Source organism: Mytilus californianus, unplaced genomic scaffold (assembly GCF_021869535.1).
Source record: "Mytilus californianus isolate M0D057914Y unplaced genomic scaffold, xbMytCali1.0.p SCAF_4, whole genome shotgun sequence".
NCBI classification, from domain to species: domain Eukaryota; kingdom Metazoa; phylum Mollusca; class Bivalvia; order Mytilida; family Mytilidae; genus Mytilus; species Mytilus californianus.
This window is the reverse complement of record NW_026262690.1, coordinates 61,193,419-61,213,494: the sequence shown is the minus strand read 5'-3', so window position 1 is coordinate 61,213,494 and position 20,076 is coordinate 61,193,419. Positions and strand designations below refer to the sequence as shown.

The window sequence follows — 20,076 nt, the reverse complement described above, 5'->3', positions numbered from 1 at the left end:
ATTCCCATAGCGCCTGTGCATTGTGAGATTTTTCCGGAATGAGAATGTTAGTCCGAGTTCATACTAATATTAGATTTGAACTGGTTGATATATTCATAACATCAAGGTACCAGATCTCAGTAACTGAATTTTGACAAAAGATGACTACACCAGTTCCAGTTTGCGTTGAAGCAGTTTTGGAAAGCCAAATACAAGAAGTTAGAGTAGAAGGCGATGGACAAGATATACAAGAAGTTTATGCCCCGTAAGAAATTTTGTTGTCAATATTGAGCTATAATTTACCCCCCTTTATCTAAATGACCAAAAGTTTCCTGATTTTAATTTTTAGGTCTCTGTTATCCGTATGCAACATGAAATTGTCTATATTTTGAGTTAGAGCTGGTACACTTTTCTGTAGTTTTGATATAATTTGTCCTAAAAGTCAGGAAAGTACTACATGTACACTCAAAAAATCTTATTGAGATACAGCAGGTGCATTTTTTTTAAGGCACTGGCTACGATTACATTGTACATGTACATTGAAAACAATAACTAAAAGTTTGGAGGAAAATGATAAATATTTCGAGAATAAAACTAGTACTGTTCACCCAAAGCATGGAAGAGATTGAAATATGGTATTACGTCAAAAAAGGGACATTGCAGAGTGGAATTGTTTGGTGCGCAAAACCAACGTGCACAATGCAGCATCTCATTGTTTGTGATGGCTGTACATGTTTTGAGTTGTGTTCCAACAAAAATGTGTCAGCCTTAAACATACCCCAAGAGAACATACTGGATGTGCAGAAGCTGCCATTGCAAAATAGACTAAACAATATGTATGCAATATTGTATCAATAAAATTGAGAATGGAAACAATGAATGTGTCAAAGAGGCAACAACTCGACCAAAGAGCAGAAAACAGCCCAAGGCCATCAATGGTTCTTCATTACAGCGAGAATGAATTGATTAAGAATAAAAGAGTTTTCAAGATGTATTAAAAATATATAACATACATTTTTTGTACATCTAGGACATAATTTAGTACTATTCTAAGCATACATTGAAATACATTGATGTAACAATAACACAATGTAACCATATATATATATATATATATATATATATATATAGACACAAATATTATTGTTAAGTTTGTAATTAAACGTTTTTGTCTCGCTTTGACGGAGTCAAAATGCAAGACTTATGTATGCTGTTGGTGGCGGCGTCAATAATGTAAAAGTTTGTGACTAGGTAATTTTTTTGGGAACCACTAGTAGAAGGTTAATGATATATTTGCAGTTGTATAAGCATTGGCACATCTCATTTCAATGGTGAATATTTGGTCCTGACCCCTCAGTCATGGTCTGTTGACTTTGAAACTTTTGCTTACTTGACATGTATTAGTTTGTGATTAGGTCAGTTTAAGAGGAACCACTAGTAGTAGGTCAATGATATTTGGTATGTACATGCGTCATCATTGTCACATCTGATTTCCATGGAAATTATTTGGTCCCACCCCCTCAGTCATGGTCTATTGACTTTGCAACTTTGATTTCATGTAGATGCATTAGCAGTTGAACATCTCATTTCCATAGAAATTATTTCGCTCTACCCTGGTTCCCCCTCAGTCATGGTCTATTGACTTTGAATGTTTTGCAAAGTTTTTACTTTACATGTTAAGTATGTGATAAGATGAGTTTAAGACTAAGAGGATCCGCTAATGTTAAGTCGATGATATTTGGTATGCAGTTGTATTACATTTTGTAGCATTTGTAAGTCTCTTTTCCTTGGTGATAATATGGCAGCACCCCCTCAGCATGGTTCATTAACTTTGAAACTTCCACATTGTTTACAAATTAAAGTTTGTGTTTAGGTTATTGTAAAGGGAACCTCTTAAGATAAGTCGATGGTATTTGGTATGCAGTTTTATAAGAATTGGCATTTATCATTTTCATTGGGTTATTTGGTCCTGCATGATAAGTCATGGTTCATTGACTTTGAATGTTTTGCATAATTTACATGTTTAAATATTGCCATTTGGATTCAATATTTGCAATATCAAATTACAAAAAGGTGATGCATATCTCTGTGTCTACAGTTTATTATACCCCCTCTTTAAAAAAGTGGGGGTATACACTTTTACCTCTGTCTGTCCTTCCATCAGTCCGTCCGTCCCATGAATATTTTTGTCCCATTTTTTTCAGGTACTACTTGACAAGGATTTCTGAAATTTGGTTTCAGGGTTTATATAAGTAAGTTACACCGTGTGATGCATTTTCAGATTCATCACTCAACAACTTCCTGTTTACCGAAATATTTCGGCGGGGGTATCATCAGTGAGCAGTAGCTCACAGTTTTACTTGTTAACCCTACCTATTGTCTGGCAATTCGTCTTAAACGTAACAATAACATTTAAATTCTATTAAAGAAATGCACTACGAAATAACTGTGTTCTCTGGCCATACTGTGTGATCACTGATGCTTTTCAGATTTATCGTTCATCAACCTCTGTTTACAGAAAACTTATATTTTTCTTTGCAATTTTCTAAGGAACTACAATGTATGAATAAGAGATTTCTGAATTTTGTTATCAGGCTTCATTAAAATGTGTTAATCCGAGAGATTCATGTTCACATCCATTGCTCTTCAACTTCCTAGTAACAGAATACTTTAAGCAGGGATATGATGAGTGAGCAAAGTCTCACAGTTCTACTTATTGTTTCATATATGCTAGCTTCTTGTGCAAAAATATGGCAGTCATGATTCTGTAAAAGGTTGATACATATTTCTCTTCGTTTCTAGATTTGTATTTTTTGCCACTTTATCCAATAAGGATTTCAGTACATTTAAGAGAGATTTCAGCATTTGAGGCACCATATTTTCCATAACTGCAAAAAAAAAATCAGTTTAAATTTTTGGCATTTTAGTGAATGGCATTATTTTAATTCATTATTTTACAAAGTTTTATCCCTTAATTAAATTAGTAATCTAGTTATACAGATATGTGTGTTTTTAGGGTTTCTTGCCAAGGAATTAATTTATTTGACTTTTTTTTGGTTTCAGACAATTGTCTATGTCAGAGAATTTGGCCAAGTTAGCCAACAAAATAGACTTTTATAAAGATGAATGTGAAGAAAAGGGAAAACCCACATCAGAAGGAGAAAAAGAATCTGAAGAAGAAAAAGCCACAACATTTCAGCCATCATTATGGCCATGGGATTCAGTTAGAAATAAACTCAAGTAAAACTTTAATAAACATGATAAATTATACACATTAAAGGAGTACAGTATACAATGTACATGTACAACAGTATGTGACACTAAAGTTCTATATTGATCCTGTTGGTGGAAATTATTGTAAATTTCTTTTCTTTTTTTTTATCTTCATATTTGTCAAACATTTTCAAATACAATATCTGACACAAAAATGCAAGTTCAGTCTGCAGAATCTCATTGCATTCAGAAACTTAAATGTACACAGGGTTCTCACCTTCATGTGAGCATACTGTACCATGTGATGCATTTTGACTTTCATCACTCGTCAAGTTCCTATTTCGTGAGTATTAAAGTGGGGAATCATAAGTGAACAGTAACTCATAAGTGAGCAGTAACTCACAGTTCATCTTGTTCGTAATCTGTCACAATTTTACAAAATGAATCAAAGGACTATCACTGCTTGAAATAATTCCAATGTTTTTATTTTCTTTTGACTTGTAGATAATTTTACCTGAATTATTTGTATTATAGGGCTTCCCTGACAGAGATGAGTGTCCTGCTAGATGTTTTAAACATTGCCAAGAGAAAGAATTATATGGTGTTAGATCAAGTATCTCAACCAGCCCCAGATCCAAAGACTGCTTTACAATTAGCCTCTAAAAAACAAGTAATATGAGTTAGTTGTTGAAAAATAATTGTGTAAACTGCAAACCAATGTAATTGTTGCATTCTTAATTTTGCTATATAAGTGCTGACAGCTTATCTTTCAAAATAAAACATAATTAAAGTATTTTGCTCACAAAATAAGGTAATTTTGATGAAAAAAACGCTTCAAATAAGACTGAGATCTTAAAGCTGATCACAAAAAAATCCTAACAAAAAAATATCAATCTAGTCAATTCTTGTTTTAAGAGAACCTGTAAATATTGATTTTTGTATGGGAGAATTGATAGAGAATTTGACCCTGTTGAGTACAAATGTTACTTATTGTATAAAAAAATCTTGGCAAGTAATTAAAATTTCAAATATCATTGTAGAGACATGATGAAGTGTTTTGACAAAAAAAGCCACAGCACTCATCAAAAAATTTATTTGGGAGTTATTATATGTTTGTAATCTACTTAGAAATAAATTTCACTTTTATGGATGTTCCATATTAACCCATTTCCTAATCTATCTTAGATGAGGAAGTTTAGTAGCTACATATGTTTCTTTAAATTTGGATATTTTCACTTTTGCTCATAATACTTTATTTACTTCAAATGATATAAAGCAATATTTGTATTTAGGGAAATATTTACAATTTGTCATTAAACAAAAAATAATTGAAAAATAGTTTATTAAGAGTGCTTAATTTTTTGGCTGGTTTGGATAAAGTCCTAAATCATCTTATAGTTTGATGATGTCAGGTGAGCGGACAGCTGAGCGGGCAGGGAAAAGTGGGTACCTTATTTGTGTAAGCAACTCCTACAGTATTCCACCCAGATCCTACACAGAAAGATTGCACACATGTTCAAGTTGTGCACCTGCTGTTATTTAATTCCTCAAACAATAACATAGTAACAGTTGCACAACTTCAAAATGTGTGCAATCTTTCTGTGAAATTTCAAGGATCTGGGTTGAAAACTGTAGGACGAGTTGATTACACAAAAGACCCATTGGTGGCCTTTTGGCTGTTTTCTGCTCTTAGGTCGGTTTGTTGTTGACACATTTCCCGTTTTCATTCTCAATTCTTTTTTGAGATTTTTAGGTTTTGAGTTTTAGTTAATGTAAAAATATCAACTCAAGAAGATTTGGAAATAAACTAATATTTTTTATTTATTTTCAGGCACTAACTACATCAGCAAGTATTTTAATGAATAGTGCTGAAAGATTAAAAAAATCACAAGCAGAGGGCACATCTAAGCATAATGATTTTCATATTGAGCTGCTTAAACTAAGACAAAACTGGAGACTTAAAAAAGTTGGAAATACAATTCTAGGAGATTTAAGTTATAAAACAGGTAAAAAATGTGTTGTAGATAATTATTTTATAGAAATTATAACTGATTTTTTTTCTTGACAACACTTAATTTTTTTATAAGATAAAAGTAGATTTTAGTAGTTATATTGGATTGATGTGATATTTGTATTCTGACAGATTGAGCCACATGTACTTATAATCAATTACAGGGTAAAACTAAAACTAAATTGAAGCTTATGATTGTGAAAAAGGTCAGGTTATGTTTACTTCAATATTTTTTTTAAATTGATTGTGATATAATGTAGCATACTAAGATTTGATGGATAAATTTATGATTTACCAGCTGGTTCAAGGTTCTGGCAGGGAGGAACCTTTGAAGTTTTAAAAACCACCACTAGTACATCTACAGAAACTGAAGGATCTGCAACTAAAGGAGGTTTAGAGGTTGTTATTCCTAATGATCTGAGGGGTGTGGCATACATACAGGTGGAAGTCAAATCTGTACCAGGTAAATGTCAAGTTTATGGTTAAAGATTTTAATTCTAACAGTTTTTGGGAGCTAACAAATCATAGAAGGTTAGGCATACTAATTCATTGACAGTAATATCCAAAATTATATTTCCTATGGATTAGGGGGTAAAAGTCTGGCATTCAGGATTGAGTCTGAGTATTACTATCAATACAAGGAACATGTATCTGTCGGATATATACATTTTTGTACTAGCAACATGATTGAGCATCAAAGGTCCTAATTTCAAATGATCTAATCATGAGCTCTTAATTAGATGAGAAATTTTCTTATCTACAAGTAGGTGGAAGTCTCGTTTTTATACGACCGCAAAAATTGAAAATTTTTTGGTCGTATATTGGTATGACGTTGGCGTCGTCGTCGTCGTCGTCGTAGGGGCCAAAAAAGGGGCAAAAAACAAGCATTTTTCTAGTTTCATGACAATAACTTGTGTGTAAGTGTTTGGATATTTCTGAAATTGTACTACAAGGTTCCATATCACAAAGGGAAAGCTGGAATTGAGTTTGTGGGTAATTGCCCAAAACGTTTAGGAATTGGGGGCCAAAAAGGGGCCAAAAATAAGCATTTTTCTAGTTTCCAGACAATAACTTGTGTTCAAGTGTATGGATCTCTCTGAAATTGTACTGCAAGGTACCATACCACAAAAGGAAGGCTGGGATTGAGTTTGGGGGTGATGAATCATAAGGGGGTTCAAAAAATTTTGGGGGGGGATTTTTTTTTTTCTTTTTTTTTCTTTTTTTCCTTTTTTTTTCTTTTAAAATTTTCCATTTTAAGTTGGTTATTTCTGATTGATATTTAAAAGCAAATAATAATGATATGGTAGGAGATACACACCAAACAGGATGTGTAAATTATTATATAATAAGTATTGTGCAATAGCAAGAAATTTTCAATTGCACAGTATTGCACAATTGCAAGAAATCTTCAATTGCACAGTATTGCGCAATAGCAAGAAATCTTCAATTGCACAGTATTGCGCAATAGCAAGAAATATCCAATAGCACAATATTGCGCAATAGCAAGAAATTGTCAATTCTACAGTATTGCACAATAGCAAGAAATATTCAATTGCACAGTATTGTGCAAAAGAAGATACTTCGTATAAATTGCTTATTTCTTGATCAATTTCAATGGGGTTTTATTCTTGAATTCTTGGGGTTCTTTAATATGCTGAATCTAACCGTGTATTTAGATTCTTAATTTTTGGTTCCGTTTTCAAATTGGTCTACATTAAGGTCAAAAGGGTCCAAAATTAAACTTAGTTTGATTTTAACAAAAATTGAATTTTTAGGGTACTTTGATATGCTGAATCTAAACATGTATTTAGATTTTTGATTATGGGCCCAGTTTTCAAGTTGGTCCAAATCGGGGTCCAAAATTAAACTTTGTTTGATTTCAACAAAAATTGAATATATGGGGTTCTTTGATATGCTGAATCTAACCATGTATTTAGATTTTTGATTTTTGGGCCCCGTTATCAACTTTCTCCACATTGAGGTCAAAAGGGTCCAAAATTAAACTTTGTTTGATTTCATCAAAAATTGAATTCTTGGGGTTCTTTGATATACTGAATCTAACCATGTATTTAGATTTTTTATTTGTGGACCCGCTATCAAATTGGTTCATATTGAGGTCAAAAGGGTCCAAAATTAAACTTTGTTTGATTTCATCAAAAATTGAATTATTGGGGTTCTTTGATATGCCAAATGTAACCGTGTATTTAGATTTTTAATTTTGGGTCCCGTTTTTAAATTGGTCTACATTAAGGTCCAAAGGGTCCAAAATTAAACTTAGTTTGATTTTAACAAAAATTGAATTCTTGGGGTTCTTTGATATGCTGAATCTAAACATGTGTTTAGATTTTTGATTATGGGCCCAGTTTTCAAGTTGGTCCAAGTTGGGGTCCAAAATTAAACTTTGTTTGATTTCAACAAAAATTGAATATATGGGGTTCTTTGATATGCTGAATCTAAACATGTATTTAGATTTTAGATTTTTGGCCCAGTTTTCAAGTTGGTCTAAATTGGGGTCCAAAATTAAACTTTGTTTGATTTCCAGAAAAATTGAATATATGGGGTTCTTTGATATGCTGAATCTTACCATGTATTTAGATTTTTTATTTGTGGGCCCACTATCAAATTGGTTCATATTGAGGTCAAAAGGGTCCAAAATTAAACTTTGTTTGATTTCATCAAAAATTTAATTATTGGGGTTCTTTGATATGCCAAATCTAACCGTGTATTTAGATTTTTAATTTTGGGTCCTGTTTTTTAAATTGGTCTACATTAAGGTCAAAAGGGTCCAAAATTAAACTTAGTTTGATTTTAACAAAAATTGAATTTTTGGTGTTCTTTGATATGCTGAATCTAAACATGTGTTTAGATTTTTGATTATGGGACCAGTTTTCAAGTTGGTCCAAGTTGGGGTCCAAAATTAAACTTTGTTTGATTTCAACAAAAATTGAATATATGGGGTTCTTTGATATGCTGAATCTAAACATGTATTTAGATTTTAGATTTTTGGCCCAGTTTTCAAGTTGGTCCAAATTGGGGTCCAAAATTAAACTTTGTTTGATTTCAACAAAAATTGAATATATGGGGTTCTTTGATATGCTGAATCTTACCATGTATTTAGATTTTTTATTTTGTGGGCCTGCTATCAAATTGGTTCATATTGAGGTCAAAAGGGTCCAAAATTAAACTTTGTTTGATTTCATCAAAAATTGAATTATTGGGGTTCTTTGATATGCCAAATCTAACCGTGTTTTTAGATTTTTAATTTTGGGTCCCGTTTTTTAAATTGGTCTACATTAAGGTCCAAAGGGTCCAAAATTAAACTTAGTTTGATTTTAACAAAAATTGAATTCTTGGGGTACTTTGATATGCTGAATCTAAACATGTGTTTAGATTTTTGATTATGGGACCAGTTTTCAAGTTTGTCCAAGTTGGGGTCCAAAATTAAACTTTGTTTGATTTCAACAAAAATTGAATATATGGGGTTCTTTGATATGCTGAATCTAACCATGTATTTTGATTTTGGACATTGGACCATAATAGGTAAATTAAAAAAATTGAAGTTCTTAGACCACATTCTTTCTGTGTCAGAAACCTATGCTGTGTCAAATATTTAATCACAATCCAAATTCAGAGCTGTATCAAGCTTGAATGTTGTGTCCATACTTGCCCCAACTGTTCAGGGTTCGACCTCTGCGGTCGTATCAAGCTGCGCCCAGCGAAGCATTTTATTACCAGATATTTAGAATATTATCTGTCACTTTTAAATTAGGATATTTTACATTTATCTTTAAAAAAACTGTGTTTGTCATAGCAGCTGTACAAAGGTAAGCATGGTATTTTTGTTGGCATTGATGGATATGATTATGTCAGTTTAACAAAAACCACTTTGGATAAATAATTAAAAATAAAACCATTTGCCTAACACATCATCTTATTGTGTTTCAGAGAAAATGGATTTAACCAGTGCCATAATGAGATTACCATCAGAACTTGGTACAGTACACACAGGAACCTATTGGCAACAAAAACTACAGGCAGCACAGAATGTTCTCTTTTGTAAAGAAATATTTTCTCAGGTAAAAGAATGATTGCTTAAACCTTCATATTGAATATGTGTGACATAAAATACTGGATTTAGTTACAAAAATGTCAATTGAAGTAAAATAATGTTTAATTTTTAAGAGAGTTAAATTTTTCATGATTTAATTGTCACCCGCATATTGAATATTGTATACACAAGTTTAAGACTTCTGATTTTAATTAAGTGTGTCCAAGAAACAATGTTTGTTTCATTTCATGTTCTCTGGAACAATGTTGTTGTGAACAAAACAGTGATTGAGCATGTAGAATAGTACTGATATTGTGTTTAACAATAGAAGATTGACGACTATCAAGAAATGTCTTTTATGAAAACATGGTGGTAATTTTACAATAGCAATCAACAAACAGTGAATAATGTGTTTATATCTTTTCAAATGGGATTTGCAAGTAAACAATACATTTTATACTGATCTGGAAATGTAATTCATCATTACAAAAAGATATGACCTTTCCATTCAAAAATCACTGTTTCAAAGTTTGTATCTTGCAAATTTGTTTTATTGTTGAGCATTTACTTACTTATGGTAAATACTATTCATATATGTTTGTATTTGTAGTTAGCAAGAGAAGCAGTTCAAACAAACTCATCAGTACCACATCTTGTAGTAGGAAACCAAATTATCACAAATGTAAGTATCTTACCAGTATGGTTAGGGATGGAATTGATTTGTATACCTGTGAAGTATTTTTCTTATTTTTAATTGTGATAGAAGCAACTTAAACATTTGTAAAAATGCAGAATATTTCAACCTTCTTTAAAGGCTTTTGAATTTCTATTTTGTATTGTCCTTTCACATAAGGATATATATATATTTCTCAAATGAATTTTACTATAAATAAATTAAATTAAAGTTGTAATTAACACAGAAATAGAAAAATATGATACTTTGAGCAAATCTGCAAAAGAATAAATGAAACAATAACAAAAGGAAAGAATTGCAGTTGATACAAAAAAAAATGCAATAGCATACTTGTAAGATGTATATAAGTATATGTGTCTGCTAATATTAAAATACAAAGACACAGAGAGAGAAAATACACCTATAAAGAATTTGACAATAGAAGAGCTTTGGAAAATCTATAAACCTGATACCTGACAGTGATCTGGATGGCTGTTGACTCTCTGTGTAAGTCATGTAGATCAATCATGCTTATTAAATATTATATACACAACTTCAAAACTTTTAGTTTTCAACTTATATGTTTTGATGGTATTGAAGTATAAAGATATAATGTTTTCTTGTAGGTGTTTCCAGGAATACAGTTGTCAATAATACTCTGTCACTCCACAGGGAAAGATAAAAACAAAAGGGTAATTATTAGTGTTTTGTAATATATGAAGAAGTTTTGATTTTTGTGCGATAAATGAATAAAAAAGAGTTTTAGGTATATGTCCAACTACAACCAATGACACAAATAACCAAAAAATAACAAGAGGGCATCATACATTCTTCGAGTTTGCTTTTTAACTTCCTCAATGAAACAGGAATTATATAAGATACAGCAATATATATATATATAATTCCATAAATACAAGTACATACATATAAATATGAAATTTCAATTTTAGAATTGACTTATTCAATTGCTTGATACATTTTGTAATACCTATTTTCTGAAATGATTGATTGTTGGTTGCTTAACGTCCAAATATTTCATGCATGTTCAGGATGATAAATATATTTTTTCTGAAAGAATCCATTATCTCATCTAAAGGGATATTAGCATTGTCCAATTGTTAATTCCACGACAGGGCACTGATGCATTGTACGTTAAACATAGTTGCCTATAAATGTGGTACATGTACTAGTTTGAAGAGAAAAATAAATGCATTATGAGTCAGTAAACTTGTTTCTTGGACTAGTACTTGTAGGCCTATTGAAATATCAGCACTAGAAAAACCTGGTCTAGTGATGTTTTTCAACTTTATATTAAGCATAATTTTCTTTTATAGCCACCTCCAGCTCCACCTAAACTTGACCATAATCACGTGTTAGAACATTCCCTTCATCAACTGCTGAGAGAATTACATTATAAAAACATTCATTATCCACCTCCACATCCAGTCACAGCAATGATTGGTGTTAGCAAGAAACGGAGAATGGCAGGGCCTTTGTCCATGAGTCGACAAGATCTTCTGGAAATGGCCGACAAGTAAGTAGACATAAAATTTGCTTGACTAGCTGGAAAACATCTTGATTTACCAACAATAAGTACAGAAATAGTTTGAGTAGTGATAAACATGTTTGGTATAGGAAACTGTTTACAATAATGGAATTGTTATATACTGAATGACTTTACTATTGACAAGGGATATGGGTCTAGGAATGGCTAACAAGAATGATAAGAGGATATGAAATAATACTTTCTGATATCAATAAATTTATTACAGTAGATCATATCAGAATTTAAAAAGAATAGATCACTGACCAAGTACCAAGTGAGTCTTATCTAACAAAGATAACAACAGTTTACCTAGGAAATATAAGACAACTATCTTCTTTATTATTTATTCTTGTTCAGTACACCATAAGATGTAATTTTAGAATTCTCACATTTATTTGTCAATGTGCCAGTAAAAGGCCATTTATATCTTTTTTTTTTATTTAAATTTATTAAGATGTCTTTTCAAAGGTAAATATTTGGGAGGTTGCAAGAAAAATAATGATAATAGTTTAAAAAAAAAAATGTTTTCCTGTATCCCATGTTTGATTTTATTGACAGGTCAAATGTTTGTACAGCATGAAATAAGATACTTAAGAGGTACATTTTCTGTTTTCAGTGAGTCTTTGCTTGAACAAGTTATCAAACAAACCAAACATCATGTTTTAAGACAAAAGTAAGTGTCACATACTTTAATTGCATAAATGTAAATAACCCATGAAAAAAATGTGTATTTTGATATGATCAGATATCATAAGTTGTTGAAATTTGTACAAGTTTAACCCATATTAACTTGAGCAATGTGTTTTTTTTTTTCATTTTATATTAAGATTTCATATAATTGACTAGGAACTGTATAACATGAACTCCCAATAATTTATAAGATGTGAGGTATATATTGAACAATTGTATCGAATTCAATTCTATTATGTTAATTTCATAATTTCTTGAATGTTTCATCACCATAAAGATTCAATTTACTTGACTTATTATACTATTGTCATGGTCATCAACAAAATAAAATTTGGTTAGTTTGCTTGCTGTGTTTGTTAGGAAGTTTGCTCATTAATTGTATCATCTGTCCAATCAAATCCCTGTTTTCTTTAACTTGGCTGGAACTCAGCCTCAACAATGGACATGTGTCTATACAATATGTCAAACTCTCGTCCAGAGTCTATAATAGTTTTGAATAAATTAAACAGAAATAATCAAAGATTTTCCATCAACACCTATTCTCCAAATAACAAAGATATTTTAAGATATGACATCTATTGACACAACTTCTGGCTTTGGACAGGCATATGAACATGTAGCAGTGTTAAAGTAGTATTTCTTACATATTTGGCAAGCAGCCTAACAAATATTTTTAACATGCTTTTGTCAACAAGCTCTAACTCAAAATACAAGTTATTGAATGTAATATCAATGACTGTATGCAATTTTAAATCCAATTGAGGATAACTTATTTTAAAAAACCTTAGTATCTGTATTACTATATAAAACATGTTTATATGACACAATTCATTACATGTATATTTTTTCAGAACAATGGGAGTATTAGATAGATATGCTGTAACTTTGTCAGATCCACAGTTGGCTAACCACTGGAATTGTGTCAACTCCAGTCTCGAATCTAGTTGTAGGGTACTCATCACTTCACAGGGCTATGATCTCAGGTATTTTTTTTCTTCTAATCAAGACCCATATATCTATTGGAATTTGATATAAACTAAGTGATATACATTGTTCTAGATTTAAGGCTTACCTATAACAAATAGCCAATAGGGTCATAATTGCTGATTTGAAACACAACCTGCTGATTAAAGATAAAATAATGGAAATGCTTTCAATGAAATGAATATGCTTTTTTGTATTCTCCAAAATCAACTTCCAGTTTAGCTACTGGTATACATTGTATAGACTTTATTTTCAAATAAAAGGAAAAGTATTTACCCATAGAAAATAGTACAACATATATTTAATAGCAGAAAGATGTTTATTTTCAGAATGTGGAACAGTTTACACATACACATACACATGTATTTGATAAAAGAAAAATTATCTTGATTAATTTCAGAATATGGCACAGTTTTATGGTACATATTTATGTAGATAAAATCAAAGTAATAACAAGAGAGGGACGAGTATTAATTCTGTCTTATGAAGAAAAAGAATTGGAAGACTTTATTTTGTGGCAAGTAAGTAATCACTGTTATAAAATAGGGATTGTAACATATTATTAAGTCCAATAAAAGGCATTAAGAATTACTTCAAGATTAATTTCATTACCACTTGCAAAACTTTATTACCTGTGTCGGATTTCATACTTTTTGATTGGTTGCCATGATGGCCACCATTGAAATAAGAATAAACATAAAACATGGAACTTTTTAAGGAAAATCTTCATGCTTTAAATAGAATCTTGATGCAAATATATGATATAGATTCAATTCATTTCAATGTTTTATTAAAGTTTCATCTCTTAACAAGTACAATATGTATTTATAAAAGAATGATAACCAATGATAACCAATGAAAAATACCTATGGACTAGATCCTTTTACACATTAAAAAATAGTATTGCTAGAGTGATTTGACTAATTCTAGTATTGATGTGACTAAAGTATTTATATAATTTATATTCCATAGATATCACAGCATCAGATAAGTGTATCACAAAATTTGTCACGTCTAATGGGATGGCACATGTTAAATACTACTGGTGCTCTTGGTGTGTCAGACTTAGAATCTTCAGCAACAGCATCAGCACTGGTCATGGCTTCACCTAATCATAACAAGTAAGTTAACTTTAAAAGGATATTAATTCCCTACATTTACTGTAGCCAATTAAATTGATAAAAATTTTGTCAAGAGCTATGAAAAAACTGCTATTGTTGAAATCATATATATATGCAAGTTAAATTTAAGTATAAATACTATTTAAGTCTAGCTGTCCAACATGAAAAAAATATTTCAAAAGCTATTGGATTTTTTTAGCTTCTGAAAAATCACAATAACTTTCACCAGCCTTAAAAGGATATCTGCATCTTTGAACATAGGCCATGCTATATGTTCAGATGTTTTTATACAGATTTGATTAAGTCGGTCATCTTTAATCAGGCAAAAATTATCTGCTTGTGATAACTAGGAAAAGCTAAAGGATGTCATCTGGATGGTCAAACAAGGACTTAAGTTTATGTTTAGATTCAAACTTCATCCAAGACCAATATGAAATTGTGTGTTGTATGTTGTTTACATTTAATATGAATAAATGGAGATGCAGGGTGTATGTCAACGGGACAGCAACCCAGCCAAAAAAAAAAAAAGAAAAACATAAAACTTTCAAAATATGCAAAAGTTTATGGGGATGAACTTAATGACATTTTAGCTAGTTCATTCAAGGTACTGTAGTCTTATATAACCAGTCAGTGAATTTTTATTTTTTTAAATGATGAATTTGTCAATTGGTGCTTAACATTTAAGTACAAATTTTACATGCATATTTAGGATGATAACATATTAACCAATTATGCATATAACTTGCTTTGAAAGTAGACCATACTGAGTTTGAATTTTAATATGCTAGTTGACAAGGTACCAGTCTACAGAAAGACATATGGCTCTACTCTGATACATTATACTGACTCTGAATCTACCACTGAGGTACAGTCGCACCTCGTTGGAACAGTCCACAGAAAGACATATGGCCCTACTCTGATACATTATACTGACTCTGAATCTACCACTGAGGTACAGTCGCACCTCGTTGGAACAGTCCACAGAAAGACATATGGCCCTACTCTGATACATTATACTGACTCTGAATCTACCACTGAGGTACAGTCGCACCTCCTTGGAACAGTCCACAGAAAGACATATGGCCCTACTCTGATACATTATACTGACTCTGAATCTACCACTGAGGTACAGTCGCACCTCGTTGGAACAGTCCACAGAAAGACATATGGCCCTTCTCTGATACATTATACTGACTGAATCTACCACTGAGGTACAGTCGCACCTCGTTGGAACAGTCCACAGAAAGACATATGGCCCTTCTCTGATACATTACTGTGGACTCATTTATTTTCGTGGGTACCAATTTTCGTGGATTGAGAAAAACTTGCATATTCGTGGATATTTAATATCGTGGTTTTGGCAAAGTCTGCATACATTCCTTTAGAAAATTTGTAATTCGTTGATCTTTTAAATTCGTGGTTCCATTGTACCCACGAAATCCACGAAAATTGGTATCCAACGAATATTAATGAATCCACAGTATACTGACTCTGAATCTACCACTGAGGTACAGTCGCACCTCGTTGGAACAGTCTACAGAAAGACATATGGCCCTACTCTGATACATTATACTGACTCTGAATCTACCACTGAGGTACAGTCGCACCTCGTTGGAACAGTCTACAGAAAGACATATGGCCCTACTCTGATACATTATACTGACTCTGAATCTACCACTGAGGTACAGTCGCACCTCGTTGGAACAGTCCACAGAAAGACATATGGCCCTACTCTGATACATTATACTGACTCTGAATCTACCACTGAGGTACAGTCGCACCTCGTTGGAACAGTCCACAGAAAGACATATGGCCCTACTCTGATACATTATACTGACTCTGAATCCACCACTGAGGTACAGTCGCACCTCGTTGGAACAGTCCACAGAAAGACATATGGCCCTACTCTGATACATTATACTGACTCTGAATCCACCACTGAGGTACAGTCGCACCTCGTTGGAACAGTCCACAGAAAGACATATGGCCCTACTCTGATACATTATACTGACTCTGAATCCACCACTGAGGTACAGTCGCACCTCGTTGGAACAGTCCACAGAAAGACATATGGCCCTACTCTGATACATTATACTGACTCTGAATCTACCACTGAGGTAGTCAATAATTGTAATAATAATTGAAATACATGCTATTTGGCAACATTTATAATTTATTAACTGTCTGAAACAGTGATGTTGATTTCTTTCTATTAAGTTTATTTATTTTGATTTTCAGGGCTCTAGCAATTAAAAGTGGTCCTTCAACTGGAACCAAGGTTTTCATACAGTCTTGTCCTAAAGAAAATAAATCCAGGATTGTGACAAAAGATGAAAAATGGTCATTTGTTGGATGTGAATTTCAGGAAGTTGACATGAATAAATTTGAGGGTCGTAATTTTCCTTCAAAACTAGAAACTTTAATGGCAGTTTTGACAAGGACAGCTACATGATATTTTTTTTACATAAAAGACTTTCTTGTAAATAAATTTAAAATTCAAATGAAGTCATTAATTATACAGTACACAACCATCGTCATTGAGTGCAGTATAAACTTCAGTTTGACGTTATGGTTTAATACCTTGTATAATCTTATGAATGACTGTAAGAATCTGACTTCATACTAGTCTAGAGGCTCAGGGGCTTACCTGATATCAATGAATTACATTCTCTAATGATTCTCAAAGTAATTTAAAAGAGCATGGTGTTTTGGCAATTGAAAAGGTCAATTCAATTTAAGAAAAAAAAGGGAAGTTGATCAACACATTTTATCCAATAAATCTGGTGAAATTAAACATATTATAGAATGGGAATTACAATGTTTATGCCATAGAAATGTGACTTTATACATTTTTTTGAAACTCATTCTCAGAAAAAATTGGCATGGAGCCAACAGGCAACACTGGTTTGGTTTCTTCTTTAATATTTCTGCTGAAATATAAACAAAATAAGTCATCTGAATATAATGGTACTTCCTAAATACATACAAATTAGACCATTTGGAACCCAATTCATTCAGAAATGGAAAGGGTTGTCATTATAGCTCCTTTAATTATATCTATCTTTAAAAGATCTTCATCCTAATTGAAACTTATACAGGATCTGCAACTACTCATTACACAAATGGGACTTTACCAACTGATCCGAGATTTTTTGTATTACCCAAACAAGTCATCAAATAACCTGGGATTTCAGTATCTGACCCTTTTCATCTGTATACTAGTTTTATAAGACATTTAATGTCTAGAACGCAAAATTTCTTTCAAAAAACTGTCAAATATGGCTTTCTTTATTGACAGGAATAATAATTTGATCTTTAATTACTGTTTAACAATTGTGAACAGCTCACAGTTATTTTGTTAAATAAAACTTAGAAAGATGTTAAACTATGGAAAATAAATTGCTAAGCTTGTCCTAAAAATGCCATTGACAAAAAAAAAAAAAAAAAATTTCCTATGAGAAAATAGGTTGATCAACAATTTAAAGCTCAAAATACAAGTCAGTCAGAGAAAAATCCCAAACATGTATTAAACCCTTTAATCTTTCTTTTTTATCTCTTAATATGTAAAAAATTTTAACTCCATGTGTATAACTAATCAGGAAGAATAAAATTTTAAGGAAGACAAATTTAACTATAAATATCAAACAAGAGGCTCCCAACTGTATCAATTTGAACTGCAAATATTATAACTTTCATAAATACAGTAAAAGGTTTGAAAAAAAATATTTGATAAATAACCACTACTAGAACATTCATAGTAGTATGTTGCAAAAATGTAAATTAATATTTTGGCATTTGTAAAATCAGAAATCAAAGATCAAAAATGAATATTAAAGTATCCATCTCAAAGGAACCTAAAATATCTTAATAACCAGGCGTTGGCTCACACTGCATCTGTAACAGAACTGTTGTTGCAACCTGCACCTGCAAGCATGGATAGACAAACAGAAGCATTCATCGAACAGGATTGATATATAACCAGGGAAATTAAAATATGTATTGCTTACATCCACTTTATTTGAACTTTGGTGGATAGTTGTCTCATTGGCAATCATACTACATCTCCTTATTTTTTTAAAGGACCTTCCAGGAGCAAATCAAGATGACACAAAAATTCAAGATTTTAATTACATCATTATTTAGATTATACTGCAAATTAAATATACAGTTAATTGGGTGCAAATAATTTAAATCCTTCCAAACATGATATTTAATATACAATGCATTGCAACAATATATATATTACAATGGTTAAACACTTCACAGCACTCCCAACATGATTGGGGGTAGTACTTCTGGCCAAGGGAAGCCAACTTAATTGATTGTAAATTCCCAGGAAAATGTTGTCAAAAGTATTATAAATCTACCAAATAACATCCTTCAGATTCCTAAGACATTGTTCCATTGGTCATTAGTATTCATATGTATAATTTTTTTCTCACAATACATAATGTATTTTACAAAGTTGTAAATTATCTTTTTTGGGTTAAGCTGTTGATCATATATAGTTTAACCAAAAACTATGTGAAAGATACTTGAAGGATAATCAAACTATTAAGTTGAAAACAAACAGACAATGCCATGAAAAAAAATGTCTTGTTGCTCATGTAAGTACAAACCCTGTGATAAGTCTAATTAAGTAGGTCACATTCCAGGAAAAGAGGATGGTTTGTGGTTATATTAATTGAAACATATCTGTTGTCATCTGTGAAATAGATATTCCATAACTGTCAACCAACTCGTGATGGTGTCTGTAAAATTTTCGAAGGGATGATTTCAATTTCACAGGTTTGAACTCTTGGCATAGAAGCTTCCTTATAAGCAGCAACCTTCTATCAAGGAAATCATGATAGGAAATGCATGCTCTTGAATATCATCTGGGAGATTTAAATACTCCATACTCAGGCGCTGTGAGATTGTTGCTACATAGAAATGGATTGTTCACAATTGGGAAGCTCAATTGGGTAAGTCAAGATATAAGGCAGACTTAACTGAGAAATGGCCATTTTAGGTCTAATGCATAAATTTCTAAATGTTTTGACATCATAGTGGTTTTACATGTGACCTTGCTGCACTAAAGTGTCCAGTTTATATTAACCTGTTAATTTATCAATACAAGAGTGCACACACGTGCACTGGAAAGTCTTGCCTGCTTTACTTATCATTATCAATGATCCATTTGAGAGGGTAAAGGTCAGACGAACCCTACTAGATTAAAAAGAACACCTGACAGTAATTCCATACACGGAAAATAGTTGACCAATTGCTTATAGAAACCAAACCTAACCACTAAACTTGACATTGTAGAATGAACCATGAAAATGAGGTAAAGGTCGTATGATACCTGCCATCCAGACATGTACAACTAACATTGTTAACTAACATATATAGTTGGCCTTATATTGATTACAGTATCTGAGACACAGGCTTAACTAGGAAAACTTTACATTTGACCAATTAACCATGAAAATAAGGTCAAGGTCAGATGAACCCTGCAAGACAGATATATACTTGTAACAATGATTTCATACACCAAACATTGTTGACTTTTGCATATAGTATCAGAGATAAAGACCATACTGCAGAAACTTAACGTTTACCAAAGAACCATAAAATGAAGTCAAGGTCAAATGACACGTTCCAGACGGACATGTACGCCTTTCAATCATTCATACAACATATATAGTTGACCTATTGCCTAAGGTATCTGAGAAACAGACCAAAACACAAAAAAATTAACATCGATCAATGATCCATGAAATGAGGTCGAGGTCAGGTGAACCATGTTTTACATCATGGAAGACCTTGCAA

General features: G+C 31.9%; 1 protein-coding gene across 1 annotated transcript; it reads left to right on the top strand.

The window, feature by feature from the left end:
* The first annotated feature begins 86 nt into the window (after positions 1 to 86).
* On the top strand, positions 87 to 16,766 carry LOC127698559 (mediator of RNA polymerase II transcription subunit 17-like). Its single transcript, XM_052202066.1, has 14 exons — positions 87 to 244; positions 3,043 to 3,219; positions 3,727 to 3,862; positions 5,024 to 5,198; positions 5,502 to 5,666; positions 9,149 to 9,279; positions 9,862 to 9,933; positions 10,551 to 10,616; positions 11,259 to 11,458; positions 12,087 to 12,143; positions 13,012 to 13,143; positions 13,545 to 13,665; positions 14,117 to 14,265; positions 16,504 to 16,766. The coding sequence occupies exons 1-14, from the start codon at positions 141 to 143 to the stop codon at positions 16,715 to 16,717; spliced, it is 1,899 nt and encodes a 632-aa protein (XP_052058026.1). The 5' UTR covers positions 87 to 140; the 3' UTR covers positions 16,718 to 16,766.
* Positions 16,767 to 20,076: the final 3,310 nt, after the last annotated feature.

Bases quoted from the DNA above. Each gene is read 5' to 3' on its own strand.
- LOC127698559 (XM_052202066.1), top strand. From the start codon at position 141: ATGACTACACCAGTTCCAGTTTGCGTTGAAGCAGTTTTGGAAAGCCAA. The intron at 10,617-11,258 runs GTAATTATTAGT...TTTCTTTTATAG, and splicing joins GGAAAGATAAAAACAAAAGG to CCACCTCCAGCTCCACCTAA. The intron at 14,266-16,503 runs GTAAGTTAACTT...TTTGATTTTCAG, and splicing joins GCTTCACCTAATCATAACAA to GGCTCTAGCAATTAAAAGTG.